The 14,971-nt window shown below is 46.1% G+C and overlaps 4 protein-coding genes and 1 pseudogene across 4 annotated transcripts in view; 2 read left to right on the forward strand and 3 right to left on the reverse strand.

Moving 5' to 3' along the window:
* Positions 1–498: 498 nt before the first annotated feature.
* Positions 499–2,259, reverse strand: ccdc137 (coiled-coil domain containing 137). The gene is made up of 6 exons (XM_057015692.1): positions 2,058–2,259; positions 1,833–1,972; positions 1,533–1,746; positions 1,383–1,465; positions 1,166–1,245; positions 499–1,073 (listed from the first exon to the last, which is right to left on the reverse strand). Exons 1-6 carry the CDS (start codon positions 2,126–2,128, stop codon positions 873–875), a joined length of 789 nt encoding a protein of 262 aa, XP_056871672.1. The 5' UTR covers positions 2,129–2,259; the 3' UTR covers positions 499–872.
* Positions 2,260–2,672: 413 nt separating this feature from the next.
* LOC130515449 (tetraspanin-10) lies at positions 2,673–4,644 on the reverse strand. Its single transcript, XM_057015691.1, has 3 exons — positions 3,949–4,644; positions 3,112–3,710; positions 2,673–3,010 (listed from the first exon to the last, which is right to left on the reverse strand). Exons 1-3 carry the CDS (start codon positions 4,036–4,038, stop codon positions 2,692–2,694), a joined length of 1,008 nt encoding a protein of 335 aa, XP_056871671.1. The 5' UTR covers positions 4,039–4,644; the 3' UTR covers positions 2,673–2,691.
* A 203-nt stretch (positions 4,645–4,847) lies between these two features.
* Positions 4,848–9,009, forward strand: LOC130515339 (uncharacterized). The gene is made up of 5 exons (XM_057015503.1): positions 4,848–4,940; positions 5,027–5,237; positions 5,308–5,437; positions 5,846–5,869; positions 8,375–9,009. Exons 1-5 carry the CDS (start codon positions 4,848–4,850, stop codon positions 8,646–8,648), a joined length of 732 nt encoding a protein of 243 aa, XP_056871483.1. The 3' UTR covers positions 8,649–9,009.
* Positions 9,010–9,769: 760 nt separating this feature from the next.
* On the forward strand, positions 9,770–12,292 carry LOC130515204 (immunoglobulin lambda-1 light chain-like; annotated as a pseudogene).
* Positions 12,293–13,939: 1,647 nt separating this feature from the next.
* The window catches only part of LOC130515566 (immunoglobulin lambda-1 light chain-like), a 3,282-nt gene continuing 2,250 nt past the window's right edge, over positions 13,940–14,971 (reverse strand). Inside the window, exon 4 of the mRNA XM_057015915.1 lies at positions 13,940–14,455. Coding sequence (XP_056871895.1) covers positions 14,136–14,455 — 320 coding nt within the window. The 3' untranslated portion in view covers positions 13,940–14,135. The remainder of the gene's footprint in view (positions 14,456–14,971) is intronic.

A 14,971-nucleotide genomic window follows, 5' to 3' on the forward strand; every position in this document is an offset into this window, starting at 1 on the left:
CCAGGGGAGTCGGTCCTTCTAGTCAGGAGCAGCTGTCCGCAACCCTGCATTTCCTGGTCACCGTGACAACGCCCGGTGCACAAACACAGATGAAAATAAAAGAGCAGACAAAAGGGCCTCGCTCATATGACCGAACAGATCAATTCAAATGTTTTCACAGGACGTTTTTAAAAGGCAAACGGGAGCAGTTTGTCCCAGAGGCCTCGTTCATGCTCCGTTCTTCTCAGGATTATAAAAGTAAATGGCTGCGCCGGGCTCTGATAAGTGCTCCACATTTAAAAAGGTGGATGCGATTCATTGTGGTGGTGGGGGGGTCGAAGCGTTCAGAGAGGTTATGAAGGAAAACAAAGCGTGAGCATTGTGGATTTCTTAATACATTTTCAGAACGCTGGTTTTAGACAACAAGAAAAAGACAATATTTAAAGCCGAATGCAGCATTAATAAAATATGAAAACGGTACCATGGTGTGAGTGAGCTTCAAAAGACTTGTTCAGTTAATGCCTTCAGCGTGTTTTGGGGGTTTTATTACAATAACCTGATCCAGCAAACAAGTCGCGACTCGCCTGCCATCTAGTGGCTAAGGTCCATCATTACCCTCAGACGCTCATGATCGGATTGTTTGGCCTTGAGATGAATTAAAAACTGTGCATACAAGCGAACATCAAAACATTTCATTTCATGACACGTCATACCAGTCTAGATCTTAAATTTTCTTTTGAAATAAGATCTTACCTCACACTGCGGTCTACAGATCCAAATGTTTTGCTCCCCCCACCCTTTGCTACCCCTCTTCTGCATCAGGCCAGTTTAAAAAAAAAAGTCTTTAAATATTTTTCTGTGGTCTAAGCTCACTGCTGATGTCTTCTAAATCATCAGTGAAGGTCCATGAGTTTTTTGACATTAGCCGCCCTGGCTTCGTGCTGTTCCTGCCTCTGTTTCTTCAGACAGCGGTAGGCCTGCACGGCCCGCTGCCTCTCCTCCTCCATCATTCTCTGCCGGGCCATGGACGGCTTGTTTGTGGAGGTCACGCCGTGACCCAGGAGCGAGTGGAGGAGCAGCGTCCCGGAATCCTTCTAGATGAGGCGGGCGGAGCAGGACAGGCACAGTAAAGCTTCTAATGATGCATTCAGAAGCCCGAATTAGCAGCCACTGCACAGCAGCTCACCTGAGATTTGACCTGAGCCTTCTTGGGTTTGGAGCTCAGAGATGGTGGGGCCAGCACGACTTCACCAAAGGGGACATCATCTGTGCCACAGACGGATTTGAGATGATTCTGAAGCTTCAACCTTGGTCGGTGGATATTTTACTGACGGCAATAACTGCTCCCAGTGACCTTCGTGGACCAAATCAGTTGTGGGGAGGGAAAAGACCCTGCAGCTTACCTACAAACATCTGTTTTTCCATCCTGGCTTCCTGTCTGTCCAGCTTTTTCTGCTGCAGCCTCTGCAGCTTGAAGGAATCGTACCTAGAATCGAGGATAAACACGCGCGTTTCGGCTCCTTTTCACCAACATAGCAAATCGGAATACTTACTCTTTCTTCTTCTCGGACTTGCTTTTGCCGCAGGGCTTCTCCTGATTGTCTGCATCCAGCTCGGGCTTTCTGTCCGCTTGGTTCTTGGTGAGGAACAGGACGTGCTTGGTCTCGTTCTCCATCCTCCTCACGTAGGCTCTCTCACTCTCCCGCTTTCGCCTCTTGAAGTGAGGAACAGGTATGTCAACGTCACACGGCTCACCTGTGGAGATGACTAAAGACACACAAGCCTGACAAGTTCAATCGGCACCCACGGGGAAGATTTGGGGTGAAACGGAGTGGAAGCAGAGCCTTCCTCACCCTTTTGGGGCTTTTTGGGTTTGAGCAGTCCCCGCTTCATTCTGTCTTTGCTCTTCATGATCTCTCTGAGTCTAAACGGGATATGTTGCAGATGGTCCGGCTCGGCTCTCTTCGGTTTAACATCTCGCTGAAGCTTTTCCCTGAAAAGTTGGGAAATAGCTTAGATGGCAGGTCAAAATATAGCTAGCTGTCGTAGCTCGCTAGCTAGCAGCGCGGTTGCCTTACCTTGGATGTTTGCCAGTCCCGGTCGGTTGTTTTCCAGATTCGCTCGATTTATCCTTCTTGTTTTTCCCCATATTTCTTCAACTTTATTCCCAACATAACACAAAAACCTCGCACGTGGATTGACGCATTTAGCCTTTAACCTTTAAACTTTCAACCCCTGACTGATCTTACGAAGAGGCAGGAAGTGAAGAGCTCTCACTCTGTGACGCACCTGGGAAACCGAAACCAAAGTGGCGTTCGGGTCTATATTTTTCTTGTACATGCGGATCATCTGTTTTTAAGTAGCTCCCAAATAGATTGGAAAATCAACTGTTATGTTATCTAAAATACACACGCTTCCAAGCCCCCCCCCCCCCGCGCGCACACGCACGCGATCTTTCAGTATGTCTCAAATAGGGATATTGGTTTTACCGCGAGGTGGCGCTAAACTGCCAGTTCCTCTTTTAAAAGAAAAAAACTGCTTAAAGCATGTGAAAAATTCGTAAAAGTAATGTTTTATCTTCACGCATTTCATTTTTTGTGAGAGATAGAAGTCTTAATTTAATATAGATCCCTAATTTGCTCAATATAGCATCATATGAATTCTGTTTACTGATGTGAAAACACAAAAAGATGTTGGTATAAAATACTCTCTTTATTTTACAGTGTTATATAAAGCTTTATGCCACTGGATGCTTTCCAACAGTCGTGTTGTGATGAAAAGTGTTAAAATCTGGACGCCCAGTACAACAATTCCAATTGTCCCAATCAGACCCTGGTGCTGCTCGATCCACCGGGAGATTCCGCCCAGGCAACCGCCCAGGAAAATGACTGTCTGGGCAGTAAACTCATCCAGTTTCTGGGCTCCGACACCACACTGAGAGTTCCACACCGTGCCGTTCTCCAACGGGTCCACGCAGCACGTTGCAGGGACGCCACATGCCAGCACCCCAGGAGCGGAGCAGTTGTAATATCTGAGGGACAGAAACATCCGTGATCCCATATAATGTCTACCAAGCTAGCATGCAGAGTCAGGAAAAACCAGGGTCCACAAGCTAGCCAAATCTGCACTCACATGTTGACTTCCCAGTCGCGGTAGTCATCGGCCCCACAGCACTGCAGATTGGTCTGAATCTCATCCACGATGAACCGCAGATCCAGATCATCTTGGTAGCGCGCCATGGCAGTCAGCATCCCCGACCGAAGATAGCCTCTGATTTGATCTTGTGTGGTGTAGGACAAGATAGCAACCAGCACCTGAGCACCGAGGAGCACCAGCACCACGGCCGAGAACACCTTGAGCAGGACGCAGTTCTCTCTCAAGGCACCGACGCTGCCCAACAGGCAGAGCGTGGTCAGCACGACTCCCAGACTGACAAGAACCAACATCGGGTCAGTACCGATACTGCTGATCTTCTCCTGAGCAAAGGACTCTTTACTGATGAGGCCCCACATGCCCAGACCGAGAACCACCAGGCCCAGAATGGTGAACATCAAATTGCTTAGAAACAGGAAGTATTTCAGGAAATGATCCGTCAGAGAATATCGGACGCGCGGTCGGACCTGTTTTGTGTAGGCAGAGCCGTTGCTGTAGTGTCCACGGTTTGGCCCGTCCTGCTCTGGTTCAGTGGTGACATCGCCAAGCTCCTCAGAGTCTCCCGCTTCGGGGTCCGCCTTTGGAAACAAAGGAATACAACTGGGAGTTGAGATGGATGCCGCTGCCCTGGTCATTCATCACAAGCACCCACAAAAAAAATCAAACGCATCGTCATCACGGGAGACCAAGGCGAACCAAACTTTGACCAAGTCAGCACGCGCGTGCACGTGGATGCTAAATGCAGGCCCCTGCCAACAGTTAGCATTTCTGACATGCTCGGCAAGGACCCTCCTGACATCAAAGTGACCCACTTACCTTGGGTATGAGGGGACTGGACTCGCTCGGCGTGCCGTCGGCCCTGAACCACGGAAAGGCAAATGTCCTGGTGGTTAAAAATCTCCTCATTCTGTCAAGGACAGGGAGACGATTTCCCCTCTATTTTCAATTCAGTGACAAACTGGAAGAGGGGAGCATTTGCCACGGAGCTAACGGAGGAGCATGTGAGCCGAGGTGGAAGAACCTCCGGGCCGCGTCTGCTGGGAGGGCTGGGCTCTCTCCATCATGTGAGAGTCACAGTGGGGGGATTATGGCCGTCGGAGCGTGTACGAGAAACAGTGAGAGGGAAACAAAGAACCTTTGAGTTGTGCAATAAGTCAACGCGTCTCTATGGCGAAGCTTCCCCGTTTGATGTTTTATGTCCATAATGAGGAAAAACAGATTTAAAAATATACACAAGGTTGTGAAGCTTCCCTAGAATCAGTGACAAACACAATAACAACAATCACAACAGAATCACAAACACACATTTCCACGTGAAACCCACTTTCTGTCCTAAAGGCCTTTAAGCAGTATCAACCCTGTAATGACCAGCTTGGCCAGTTCCATCCCACAGCTGCATATCTGATCACAAACAGCTCGTATTTATGGAGAAAAAACCCAGATCTAAACGCGTTCTGATTGGGAAAGTTTCTTCTTTGTTGTTACAAACACACATGCTTTTTCTTCCCAGCAGCCACTGGGCGAGAGACACCAGTCCAACACAGGACGTACCCGCCAGGACCCTTGACTGAGGCCCAATCTCTGAAAATATTACAACAGAGCACAGATGATCATCAGCCTTTGACAGTTAAACCGGTGCTGCCAGGTTCTTTAATGGTCCAGATGTTGAGCAGATTGTGTCGCAATAGTCCACGAGAACGCTTTACTGGGACCACATGGCTCCATCAAACACCTCCTCTGGACAGTGTCGCAAAGACGAGGAATTCCCACCACCTCCAGCACATCCTGGAAATTCTGGGAAGATGTGGGTGGGAGCAGGTTGGGGGCGGGGCTCCTCTGATGGGGAGGCGGCTATAAAAGGACACTGATCAGCTCATGTTCCCACTGCTGATAGATCCAACAGCCCAGGAGACGCAGCCCCTGCACGAAGGAGAGGCAGAGCCAGAGTTTTCATCATCGCTTCCTCCTCAGGTTGATCCGTCGCACGTTCGTTGAGTTGTCCAAGGATGAAGTCCGTCCAGCTGCTGCTTTGCCTCGTCGTGACCTGTGGAGCTCAGAAACCGTCCCGCTGGGACGCTCTAAACGTCAGGAATCCACGCGTGCTGGTCTGCACTCTTTCAGTGTCAATAACAATGCGGGTTGGAAACGTGTTTAACAACCAATCTCTGCCTCCAGTGGAATTTACCAACGGCAAGACCTGTTCCAATCTGACCCAGGTGCTGGACAACTGGAAGTTTGCCATCATCACCCAAGTGAAAGACCTGCTGGTCCACGACCACGCCTCTGTCCTGCCAGAATACAACAGGTGGGGACGCGTCGGCGCTAGCTGGGATCGTCCAAATGTGCGAGAATAACAGCAGGAAGTCGGTGGAAGGATAGATTATGTAACAAAGCCTATCCGTTGCCAGTGTGATTCACGGCCGCTGCGGCCCGAGAATGAGCTCAGCACAGAGGATCGGCCAACAGAATATCAGAGTTTTATCGTGAACCGCCTGGCAGATGTTTCCAGCTGTCACGGACTCTTTTCTTCGCAGATGATTAAAAAAAGAAATAAAAAAAACTGGTCCGGGGCCAAAAATGATGAGATTTTGTAATTTCGTGTTTCCACATCCACATATTTGTTCCATCTGCTGCCCTGATGTCTCATGACTGGGTTTATCAGAATTCGCGCTAAAACCCAGCCTGGCATGAGAATCACAGATCTCTTTTCCAGGATCCGGCCCCTGTCGGACGCAGTTCTCTCTCAAGGCACCGACGCTGCCAACAACGGCAGAGCGCGGTCAGCACGACTCCCAGACTGACAAGAACCAACATCGGGTCAGTACCGATATACTGCTGATCTTCTCCTGAGCAAAGGACTCTTTACTGATGAGGCCCCACATGCCCAGACCGAGAACCACCAGGCCCAGAATGGTGAACATCAAATTGCTTAGAAACAGGAAGTATTTCAGGAAATGATCCGTCAGAGAATATCGGACGCGCGGTCGGGCCTGTTTTGTGTAGGCAGAGCCGTTGCTGTAGTGTCCACGGTTTGGCCCGTCCTGCTCTGGTTCAGTGGTGACATCGCCAAGCTCCTCAGAGTCTCCCGCTTCGGGGTCCGCCTTTGGAAACAAAGGAATACAACTGGGAGTTGAGATGGATGCCGCTGCCCTGGTCATTCATCACAAGCACCCACAAAAAAAATCAAACGCATTCGTCCATCACGGAGACCAAGGCGAACCAAACTTGACCAAGTCAGCACGCGCGTGCACGTGGATGCTAAATGCAGGCCCCTGCCAACAGTTAGCATTTCTGACATGCTCGGCAAGGACCCTCCTGACATCAAAGTGACCCCTTACCTGGGTATGAGGGGACTGGACTCGCTCGGCGTGCCGTCGGCCCTGAACCACGGAAAGGCAAATGTCCTGGTGGTTAAAATCTCCTCATTCTGTCAAGGACAGGGAGACGATTTCCCCTCTATTTTCAATTCAGTGACAACTGGAAGAGAGCATTTGCCACGGAGCTAACGGAGGAGCATGTGAGCCGAGGTGGAAGAACCTCCGGCCGCGTCTGCTGGGAGGGCTGGGCTCTCTCCATCATGTGAGAGTCACAGTGGGGGGTTATGGCCGTCGGAGCGTGTACGAGAAACAGAGGGGAAACAAAGAACCTTTGAGTTGTGCAATAAGTCAACGCGTCTCTATGGCGAAGCTTCCCCGTTTGATGTGTTTATGTCCATAATGAGGAAAAACAGATTTAAAAATATACACAAGGTTGTGAAGCTTCCCTAGAATCAGTGACAACACAATAACAACAATCACACAGAATCACAAAACACACATTTCCACGTGAAACCCACTTTCTGTCCTAAAGGCCTTAAGCAGTATCAACCCTGTAATGACCAGCTTGGCCAGTTCCATCCCACAGCTGCATATCTGATCACAAACAGCTCGTATTTATGGAGAAAAAACCCAGATCTAAACGCGTTCTGATTGGGAAAGTTTCTTCTTTGTTGTTACAAACACACTGCTTTTTCTTCCCAGCAGCCACTGGGCCGAGAGACACCAGTCCAACACAGGACGTACCCGCCAGGACCCTTGACTGAGGCCCAATCTCTGAAAATATTACAACAGAGCACAGATGATCATCAGCCTTTGACAGTTAAACCGGTGCTGCCAGGTTCTTTAATGGTCCAGATGTTGAGCAGATTGTGTCGCAATAGTCCACGAGAACGCTTTACTGGGACCACATGGCTCCATCAAACACCTCCTCTGGACAGTGTCGCAAAGACGAGGAATTCCCACCCTCCAGCACATCCTGGAAATTCTGGGAAGATGTGGTGGGAGCAGGTTGGGGGCGGGGCTCCTCTGATGGGAGGCTGCTATAAAAGGACGCTGATCAGCTCATGTTCCCACTGCTGATCGATCCAACAGCCCAGGAGACGCAGCCCCTGCACGAAGGAGAGGCAGAGCCAGAGTTTTCATCATCGCTTCCTCCTCAGGTTGATCCGTCGCACGTTCGTTGAGTTGTCCAAGGATGAAGTCCGTCCAGCTTGCTGCTTTGCCTCGTCGTGACCTGTGGAGCTCAGAAACCGTCCCGCTGGGACGCTAAACGTCAGGAATCCACGCGTGCTGGTCTGCGCTCTTTCAGTGTCAATAACAATGCGGGTTGGAAACGTGTTTAATAACCAATCTCTGCCTCCAGTGGAATTACCAACGGCAAGACCTGTTCCAATCTGACCCAGGTGCTGGACAACTGGAAGTTTGCCATCATCACCAAGTGAAAGACCTGCTGGTCCACGACCACGCCTCTGTCCTGCCAGAATACAACAGGTGGGGACGCGTCGGCGCTAGCTGGGATCGTCCAAATGTGCGAGAATAACAGCAGGAAGTCGTCGAAGGATAGATTATGTAACAAAGCCTATCCGTTGCCAGTGTGATTCACGGCCGCTGTGGCCCGAGAATGAGCTCAGCACAGAGGATCGGCCAACAGAATATCAGAGTTTTATCGTGAACCGCCTGGCAGATGTTTCCAGCTGTCACGGACTCTTTTCTTCTTCAGATGATTAAAAAAGAAATAAAAAAAATTGGTCCGGGGCCAAAAATGATGAGATTTTGTAATTTCGTGTTTCCACATCCACATATTTTTGTTCCATCTGCTGCCCTGATGTCTCCTGACTGGGTTTATCAGAATTCGCGCTAAAACCCAGCCTGGCATGAGAATCACAGATCTTTTTCCAGGATCCGGCCCCTGTCGGCGGACGCCGGGGGGACCTCTACAGGCAGTTCAACACGCTGAAAGACGACCTGGCGAAGCTCACGTCCAAGTTTGACGGCGTGGAGGCTTTTGTTGGACGACCTCAAACACGGCAGAGTGAGCGTGCGTCAGCGACCCGCGCAGAGGCTCCTCCCAGATGTGGGCCTGAGGTCTCCACTGCGAGCACAGATGAGGTCTCCTGTCAGAGGGATCATGAAGAGACCGGCGCTCATCACAAGGAGGAGGGGCCCTCCGAACATGCGGTCAAAAGGTGTATGATATAAACGTGTCCCTTCTAACTTACAAACTCAGCTGACGTGAGACGTGAAAAGATGACAGCTGCAAAATTATCCTTATTTTGGATGTCTAATGCGTTGCTAAGTGACACCTCGACAAACATCATGATTATGGAACGCATGTAACTTGCTTGCGTGATGTAGTTTTGTAAACTTTAGGTACAAAAGTATGAAACACAATAATGTCTAAAGGAAGAAACTGTTAATACAGCTGAACTTTGAGACGGAGACATAAGCACAAATTTATGTCAGAAACATGATTATAGATGCATATGTAAACATTGTTGGGATTTATTTCTATGTCTGTTTGCTTAGTAATAAAAAAGTTGAATAAACATTTCAAAATTTCTTTTCCTACTATCCTCATTTAGAACAATTAGAATAATCATGAATAATAAGAACGCGGAATTACTGACCTCTACTGGCCAAAATAAGGATTGCAGCAGCATTCATTTGAGCGGAATAAAATTGGAGACTGTGACAGTTCCACCACATTCAGAATATGAAAGATGAATTCCAACACATTGGAAGTTTAAAACATAAAGATATGTGACACATATGTGATACAACAGGAGTGATTGAGACATTTGTGTTTAATTGTATATCCATTTGTCACATCACCTGACAAAAGGAAGAAACCTCTCCTCCAGTTGAACGTTAGTTGTGGGGGAGTTTGAACCATACCTTGTTCCCACCTGAATGCTTGCTCTTTTCATTCATTCTGTGGAAGAAGTGAGAAGTTTTTTGTTTTTTTGAAAACAATGCAGAGGAATAAAACCAGTTACACAGACATTTTGTCCATGAAGGATGTTGTTCTGCTCAAGTCCACCAGAGAGGAGCACTGCATCACCATAGAAACAGAGAAAGCAGCTCCTTCAGCTGTGACCTGACTCAGCTCCTCCATCAGCAGGAAGCAGCTGCAGCTCTGATGGTCTTTATTTAACTTCATGTAAATGAAACGTTGGAGCTCCAATCTGCTCTTTTCCACATCACACACAGGAGAAAGCTGCAGATTGAAGAGAAGCCTCCTCCTGTCAGTCCCTCTCAGCTCCAGTGGGCTATTAAATTGCTCCTCCAGCACCTCCTCTCTCCTCATCCTCCAAAGCCTGAATCTGTCAGCAGTAAAGTCACTTTCCAGGTTGATCGTCAGCACACAGTGGCAACATGCTGGAGAGCCTCTGCACTCTCATCACTGCTCTAACATGTGAGGAGGCTGACTTACTGCAGCTCTGAGCTCATGCTGGATTCATCAGTCTGTGTCTTTCTCTTGACTTCATGTCCTCTTGTTGTTTCCAGGTGTGAGTGCTGTGACGGTGCTGACACAGAAGCCCACTGTTGTGTCTCTGAGCAGAGGAGAGTCAGTCACCATGGACTGTAACCTGGGAACTGGTACTAATGTTGGTGCTTGGTATAAACAGGTTCCAGGAGGAGTTCCTCAGTTTGTACTGGTCTGGTATCGTGGTTGGAGTTCTGTCAAATATGGTTCTGGTTTCTCATCTCCAAGATTCACTTCTACTCATCAGTCAACATCAGATTATCGTTTGATGATCAATAATCTGGAGGAGGGAGACTCAGCAGTCTATTACTGTGGAACATGGGACGACTCTGCTAGCGAGTGGGTATCACAGTGATTCAGACTGTGACAAAAACCTCCTCACTCAATACTTCTGCTTTTTAGTGTCTGATACATCAGCTCATGTTCAGTCTCACTAAATTACAAATCAACTCATGTTCACACTCAGTTTCTCAGAGAAACTTTCAGATTGTTGGAAACTTTCTGCTGTTTCATCACTGAAAATAACAAGAACCAAAACCAACTCCCTCACTCGTCCTTCATCCTCCATCATCATCATTAAAATACACCTTTAAGTCATCAAAACGACTTCATGGGGAATATGATGAAGAGTTTGTTGATTAAAGTTCTAACAGAGAATCTGTTATGATGATGATGTTGATGATAATGATGATGATGGTGATGATGATGATGCTGTTGATGATGATGGTGATAATAATAATAAAGATGATGATGATGATGATGATGATGATGATGAGATATAATGTTTGATGATGATGGTGGTGATTATGATGATAGTGATTATGATGATTATGATGATGGTGATGATGATGGTGATGATAATGATGATGATGATGATGATGATGATGATGATGATGGTGATGATGATGTGATGGTGATGATGATGATGGTGATGATGATGGTGATGATGATGATGATGATGATGGTGATGATGATGATGATGATTACGATGATGATGTTGATGATGATGGTGTGATGATTACGATGATGATGATGATGATGATGATGATGATGGTGATGATGATGATGATGATGATGGTGATGGTGTCACCAGTGAAGGCTGTTCTCATGTCTCAGTGTCTCCACTCATCAGTGACTCTCAGCAGGTTTTTGTACAGCTGTGTGTACAAACTGAATCACTGTGGTATTCGGACCAGGAACCAAGCTGATTGTCACCAGTAAGTACTTTTACACTCAGCAGAAACAACAAAGATTTGATGCTTTTGATACAAACTAGAAGCTTTTTCATAGAAATGTGGAGTGTGGAAATGATTTGAAATATTCTTCTGTTAGTCTTGACCTGCTTTGATACTTTATCTGTCAGCTAAAGGAAACATCTCCAAAGATTACATAATTTCAATCAGTTTCTCACCAAATATTGTTGAGTTTTCTTCATTTTCACCTGTTTTTAATAACTGCAGAACAGATTTTCTACCTAAACGTATTTTAAATTGACTTTGTTTTCTTGGCTCGTGTTTGATGGAAGTGAGTGAAAAAGGTTTTGGAAAATTCACCCAAATTAATTGAGCTTAATTATCATTTTAAATGTAAAATTTATATTTTTGTATCATTTGCTGGTCATAATTTTACTTTGTTCAAATATTTAATTGATGTTGTTTATATTCAAAATGACTCTGAAATGGTGTAAAATATCTGCTTTAGTGAGATTTTCCTCATATTGTTGCTGAAGATTGAAGGTTTTATTTGCTCAGTGTGTTTGTGATGTTTTCAACCAAACTCCTAAATTCATTAGTTCCTGTTGAACTTTGTGTGAGTGTGTGAATTTCTTCTTCATGTATTTTCAGGCTCCAGCCTCCCTCCTCCTGTCCTGACAGTCTTCCCTCCGTCCAGAGCTGAGCTCCAGTCCAACAAAGCCACTCTGGTCTGTCTGTCCAGACTCTCTGCACCTTTTGCAGAGGTGAGCTGGTTGCTTGGTGACACTTCAGTGAGCAGCGGGATCTCCACCAGCACTCCTGTCCACAAGCAGACCAGACTTTCCAAATCAGCAGCCATCTGTCCATCCTGACGTCAGACTGGGACGCGCAGAAGGTTTACACCTGTAAAGTGTCTGTGGGCTCCCAGACTGCAGAGAAAAGCATCAAGAAGTCCGAGTGTGAAGAATAGTGGAGGAGCAGCAGCACCATTTCACATCTGCTTCTTTAGTCTTTGTGCTGCATCAGCAGCTTCACATGTCAGAGGAGACCAGTCTGCATGCTTGGAATCAATGTTGTCACGCTGAGCTGCTGCTCTTGGAGCAGCTTTGCAGCTGCTCTGTTTTTACAATCTTTCAATAAAAACTCATCAAGTTGAAGAAAAAGAGCTCTTTCTGTTTATTTGGACTCTTCCAAATGTTGTTTTCAAACAATAATCAATAAGAGTTCAGTGATTTTAGTGTCTTGTCTCAGGACAACAGAAAAATCAGATCTATAATAAAGTGAAACTGAGTTTTCATGCTTCATCTGTGAAGCGTGGCCTCTGGACGCCTCAGTACTTTCCCAGGATGCACCTGCAGGCCTCCTCACTCATTTATAGCTGCATCTAAATGGAGCTCAAATGTCAGCTGTGTAAAAACTGAGGAAACCGTCTCATAAAATGAACTGAACTTTAAACTGTTTAAATGAAAAAATGCTTCCTCATATATTCACCCAAAATAGTCAACATTAATAATCACAGATAGGATCCATGTAGGCCTGCACTGGTGTATTGTCCCTTAGTTTAGACACTGAATGTTCTCCTTATTCAGTCATCATCTGACAGCTCATGCTGAGTTTTGAACGACACTCCAAAACTCCTTTTTGATCTTCAATAAATACTGGGCAACCTTTTGAAAAGAACAATCTTCTGCTACTCTGTGTCAGGTTTTTTGGACTCAAGCATGCAGACAGGTGCCTTCTGAGTGGAACGGCCTTCCTCCTCTCCTCCTCTTCCTCCCCGACATTGAGGCTCCGAAGAGGAGGCTGGAAAATTCCTCGTGAAGATGTCAGGGACCATGTTTTGTCCTCCCTGGAGTGTGTAGGACACATTGCAGCTGACAGAAGCCTCAAAGTGGTGATGGGTTTGAAGCTCAACAGTAAGGTTGATGTAAGGGTGAGGGAGGGAGTCTCTGGGTGGAGTTCCCACCATTTTCACCTCCATGTGCTGTGTTGTGTTTGGAGCACTCTAGTTCTGTTGTCAGTATTCTCCCATTTGTTTCCAATCCTTGAACCAAACCTGGACAAACGTCCATAATTCCAGTTCCGTATTCAGAGAGGTGCCTGCAGCAGCTGAGAGGAGAGAACAACACAAGCATGGATTCATTCATCTTCATGCTGGCTGAGAACTTCCTGCTAGAGCTTCAACATCGGAGTCAACAGGGTCTCCTTCTACACAAGGGTGACGTGTCTGAGCTCTAACTACACTGGTTGCATCACTCAAGCACATTATCGTCATGACAACGCTCCGTTTAGGCATCAGCAGTCATCGATACATTTATGCACTGTTGCTCAGTGTAACTGCAGAGAATAAAATCAATCCAACCCAGATTGTTGATCGCTGGATCGATGTGTGTTGATCGTATCATCATCGTGGATCACATCATGAATTATCTGGAACATCGAGTCTTTCACCCTTGATGATCCTGTTGTGACGTTTAAACACATAAATATCCTCCACATATTAAACAATAAAATCATTCTTCTTCAAATATAATATTTTTTTAATGATAAAACGGTTCCCTCTGTTTTTACACAGCTGACATTTGAGCTCCATTTAGATGCAGCTATAAATGAGTGAGGAGGCCTGCAGGTGCATCCTGGGAAAGTACTGAGGCGTCCAGAGGCCACGCTTCACTGATGAAGCATGAAACTCAGTTTCACTTTATCATAGATCTGATTTTTCTGTTGTCCTGAGACAAGACACTAAAATCACTGAACTTTATGATTATTGCTGAAAACAACATTTGGAAGAGTCCAAAAAACAGAAAGAGTTCTTTTTCTTCAACTTGATGAGTTTTTATTGAAAGATTGTAAAAACAGAGCAGCTGCAAAGCTGCTCCAAGAGCAGCAGCTCAGCGTGACAACATTGATTCCAAGCATGCAGACTGGTCTCCTCTGACATGTGAAGCTGCTGATGCAGCACAAAGACTAAAGAAGCAGATGTGAAATGGTGCTGCTGCTCCTCCACTATTCTTCACACTCGGACTTCTTGATGCTTTTCTCTGCAGTCTGGGAGCCCACAGACACTTTACAGGTGTAAACCTTCTGCGCGTCCCAGTCTGACGTCAGGATGGACAGATGGCTGCTGATTTGGAAAGTCTGGTCTGCTTGTTGGACAGGAGTGCTGGTGGAGATCCCGCTGCTCACTGAAGTGTCACCAAGCAACCAGCTCACCTCTGCAAAAGGTGCAGAGAGTCTGGACAGACAGACCAGAGTGGCTTTGTTGGACTGGAGCTCAGCTCTGGACGGAGGGAAGACTGTCAGGACAGGAGGAGGGAGGCTGGAGCCTGAAAATACATGAAGAAGAAATTCACACACTCACACAAAGTTCAACAGGAACTAATGAATTTAGGAGTTTGGTTGAAAACATCACAAACACACTGAGCAAATAAAATCTTCAACCTTCAGCAACAATATGAGGAAAATTTCACTAAAGCAGATATTTTACACCATTTCAGAGTCATTTTGAATATAAACAGCATCAATTCAAAAGTAAAATGATGACCAGCAAATGATACAAAAATATAAAGTTATATAATTATGAGAATTTCAGCAACTGAATTAATTTGGGTGAATTTTCCAAAACCTTTTTCACTCACTTCCATCAAACACGAGCCAAGAAACCAAAGTCAATTTAAAATACGTTTAGGTAGAAAATCTGTTCTGCAGTTATTAAAAACAGGTGAAAATGAAGAAAACTCAACAATATTTGGTGAGAAACTGATTGAAATGATGTAATCTTTGGAGATGTTTCCTTTAGCTGACAGATAAAGTATCAAAGCAGGTCAAAGACTAACAGAAGA

This window comes from Takifugu flavidus, chromosome 18 (genome assembly GCF_003711565.1).
Source record: "Takifugu flavidus isolate HTHZ2018 chromosome 18, ASM371156v2, whole genome shotgun sequence".
Lineage (NCBI taxonomy): Eukaryota > Metazoa > Chordata > Actinopteri > Tetraodontiformes > Tetraodontidae > Takifugu > Takifugu flavidus.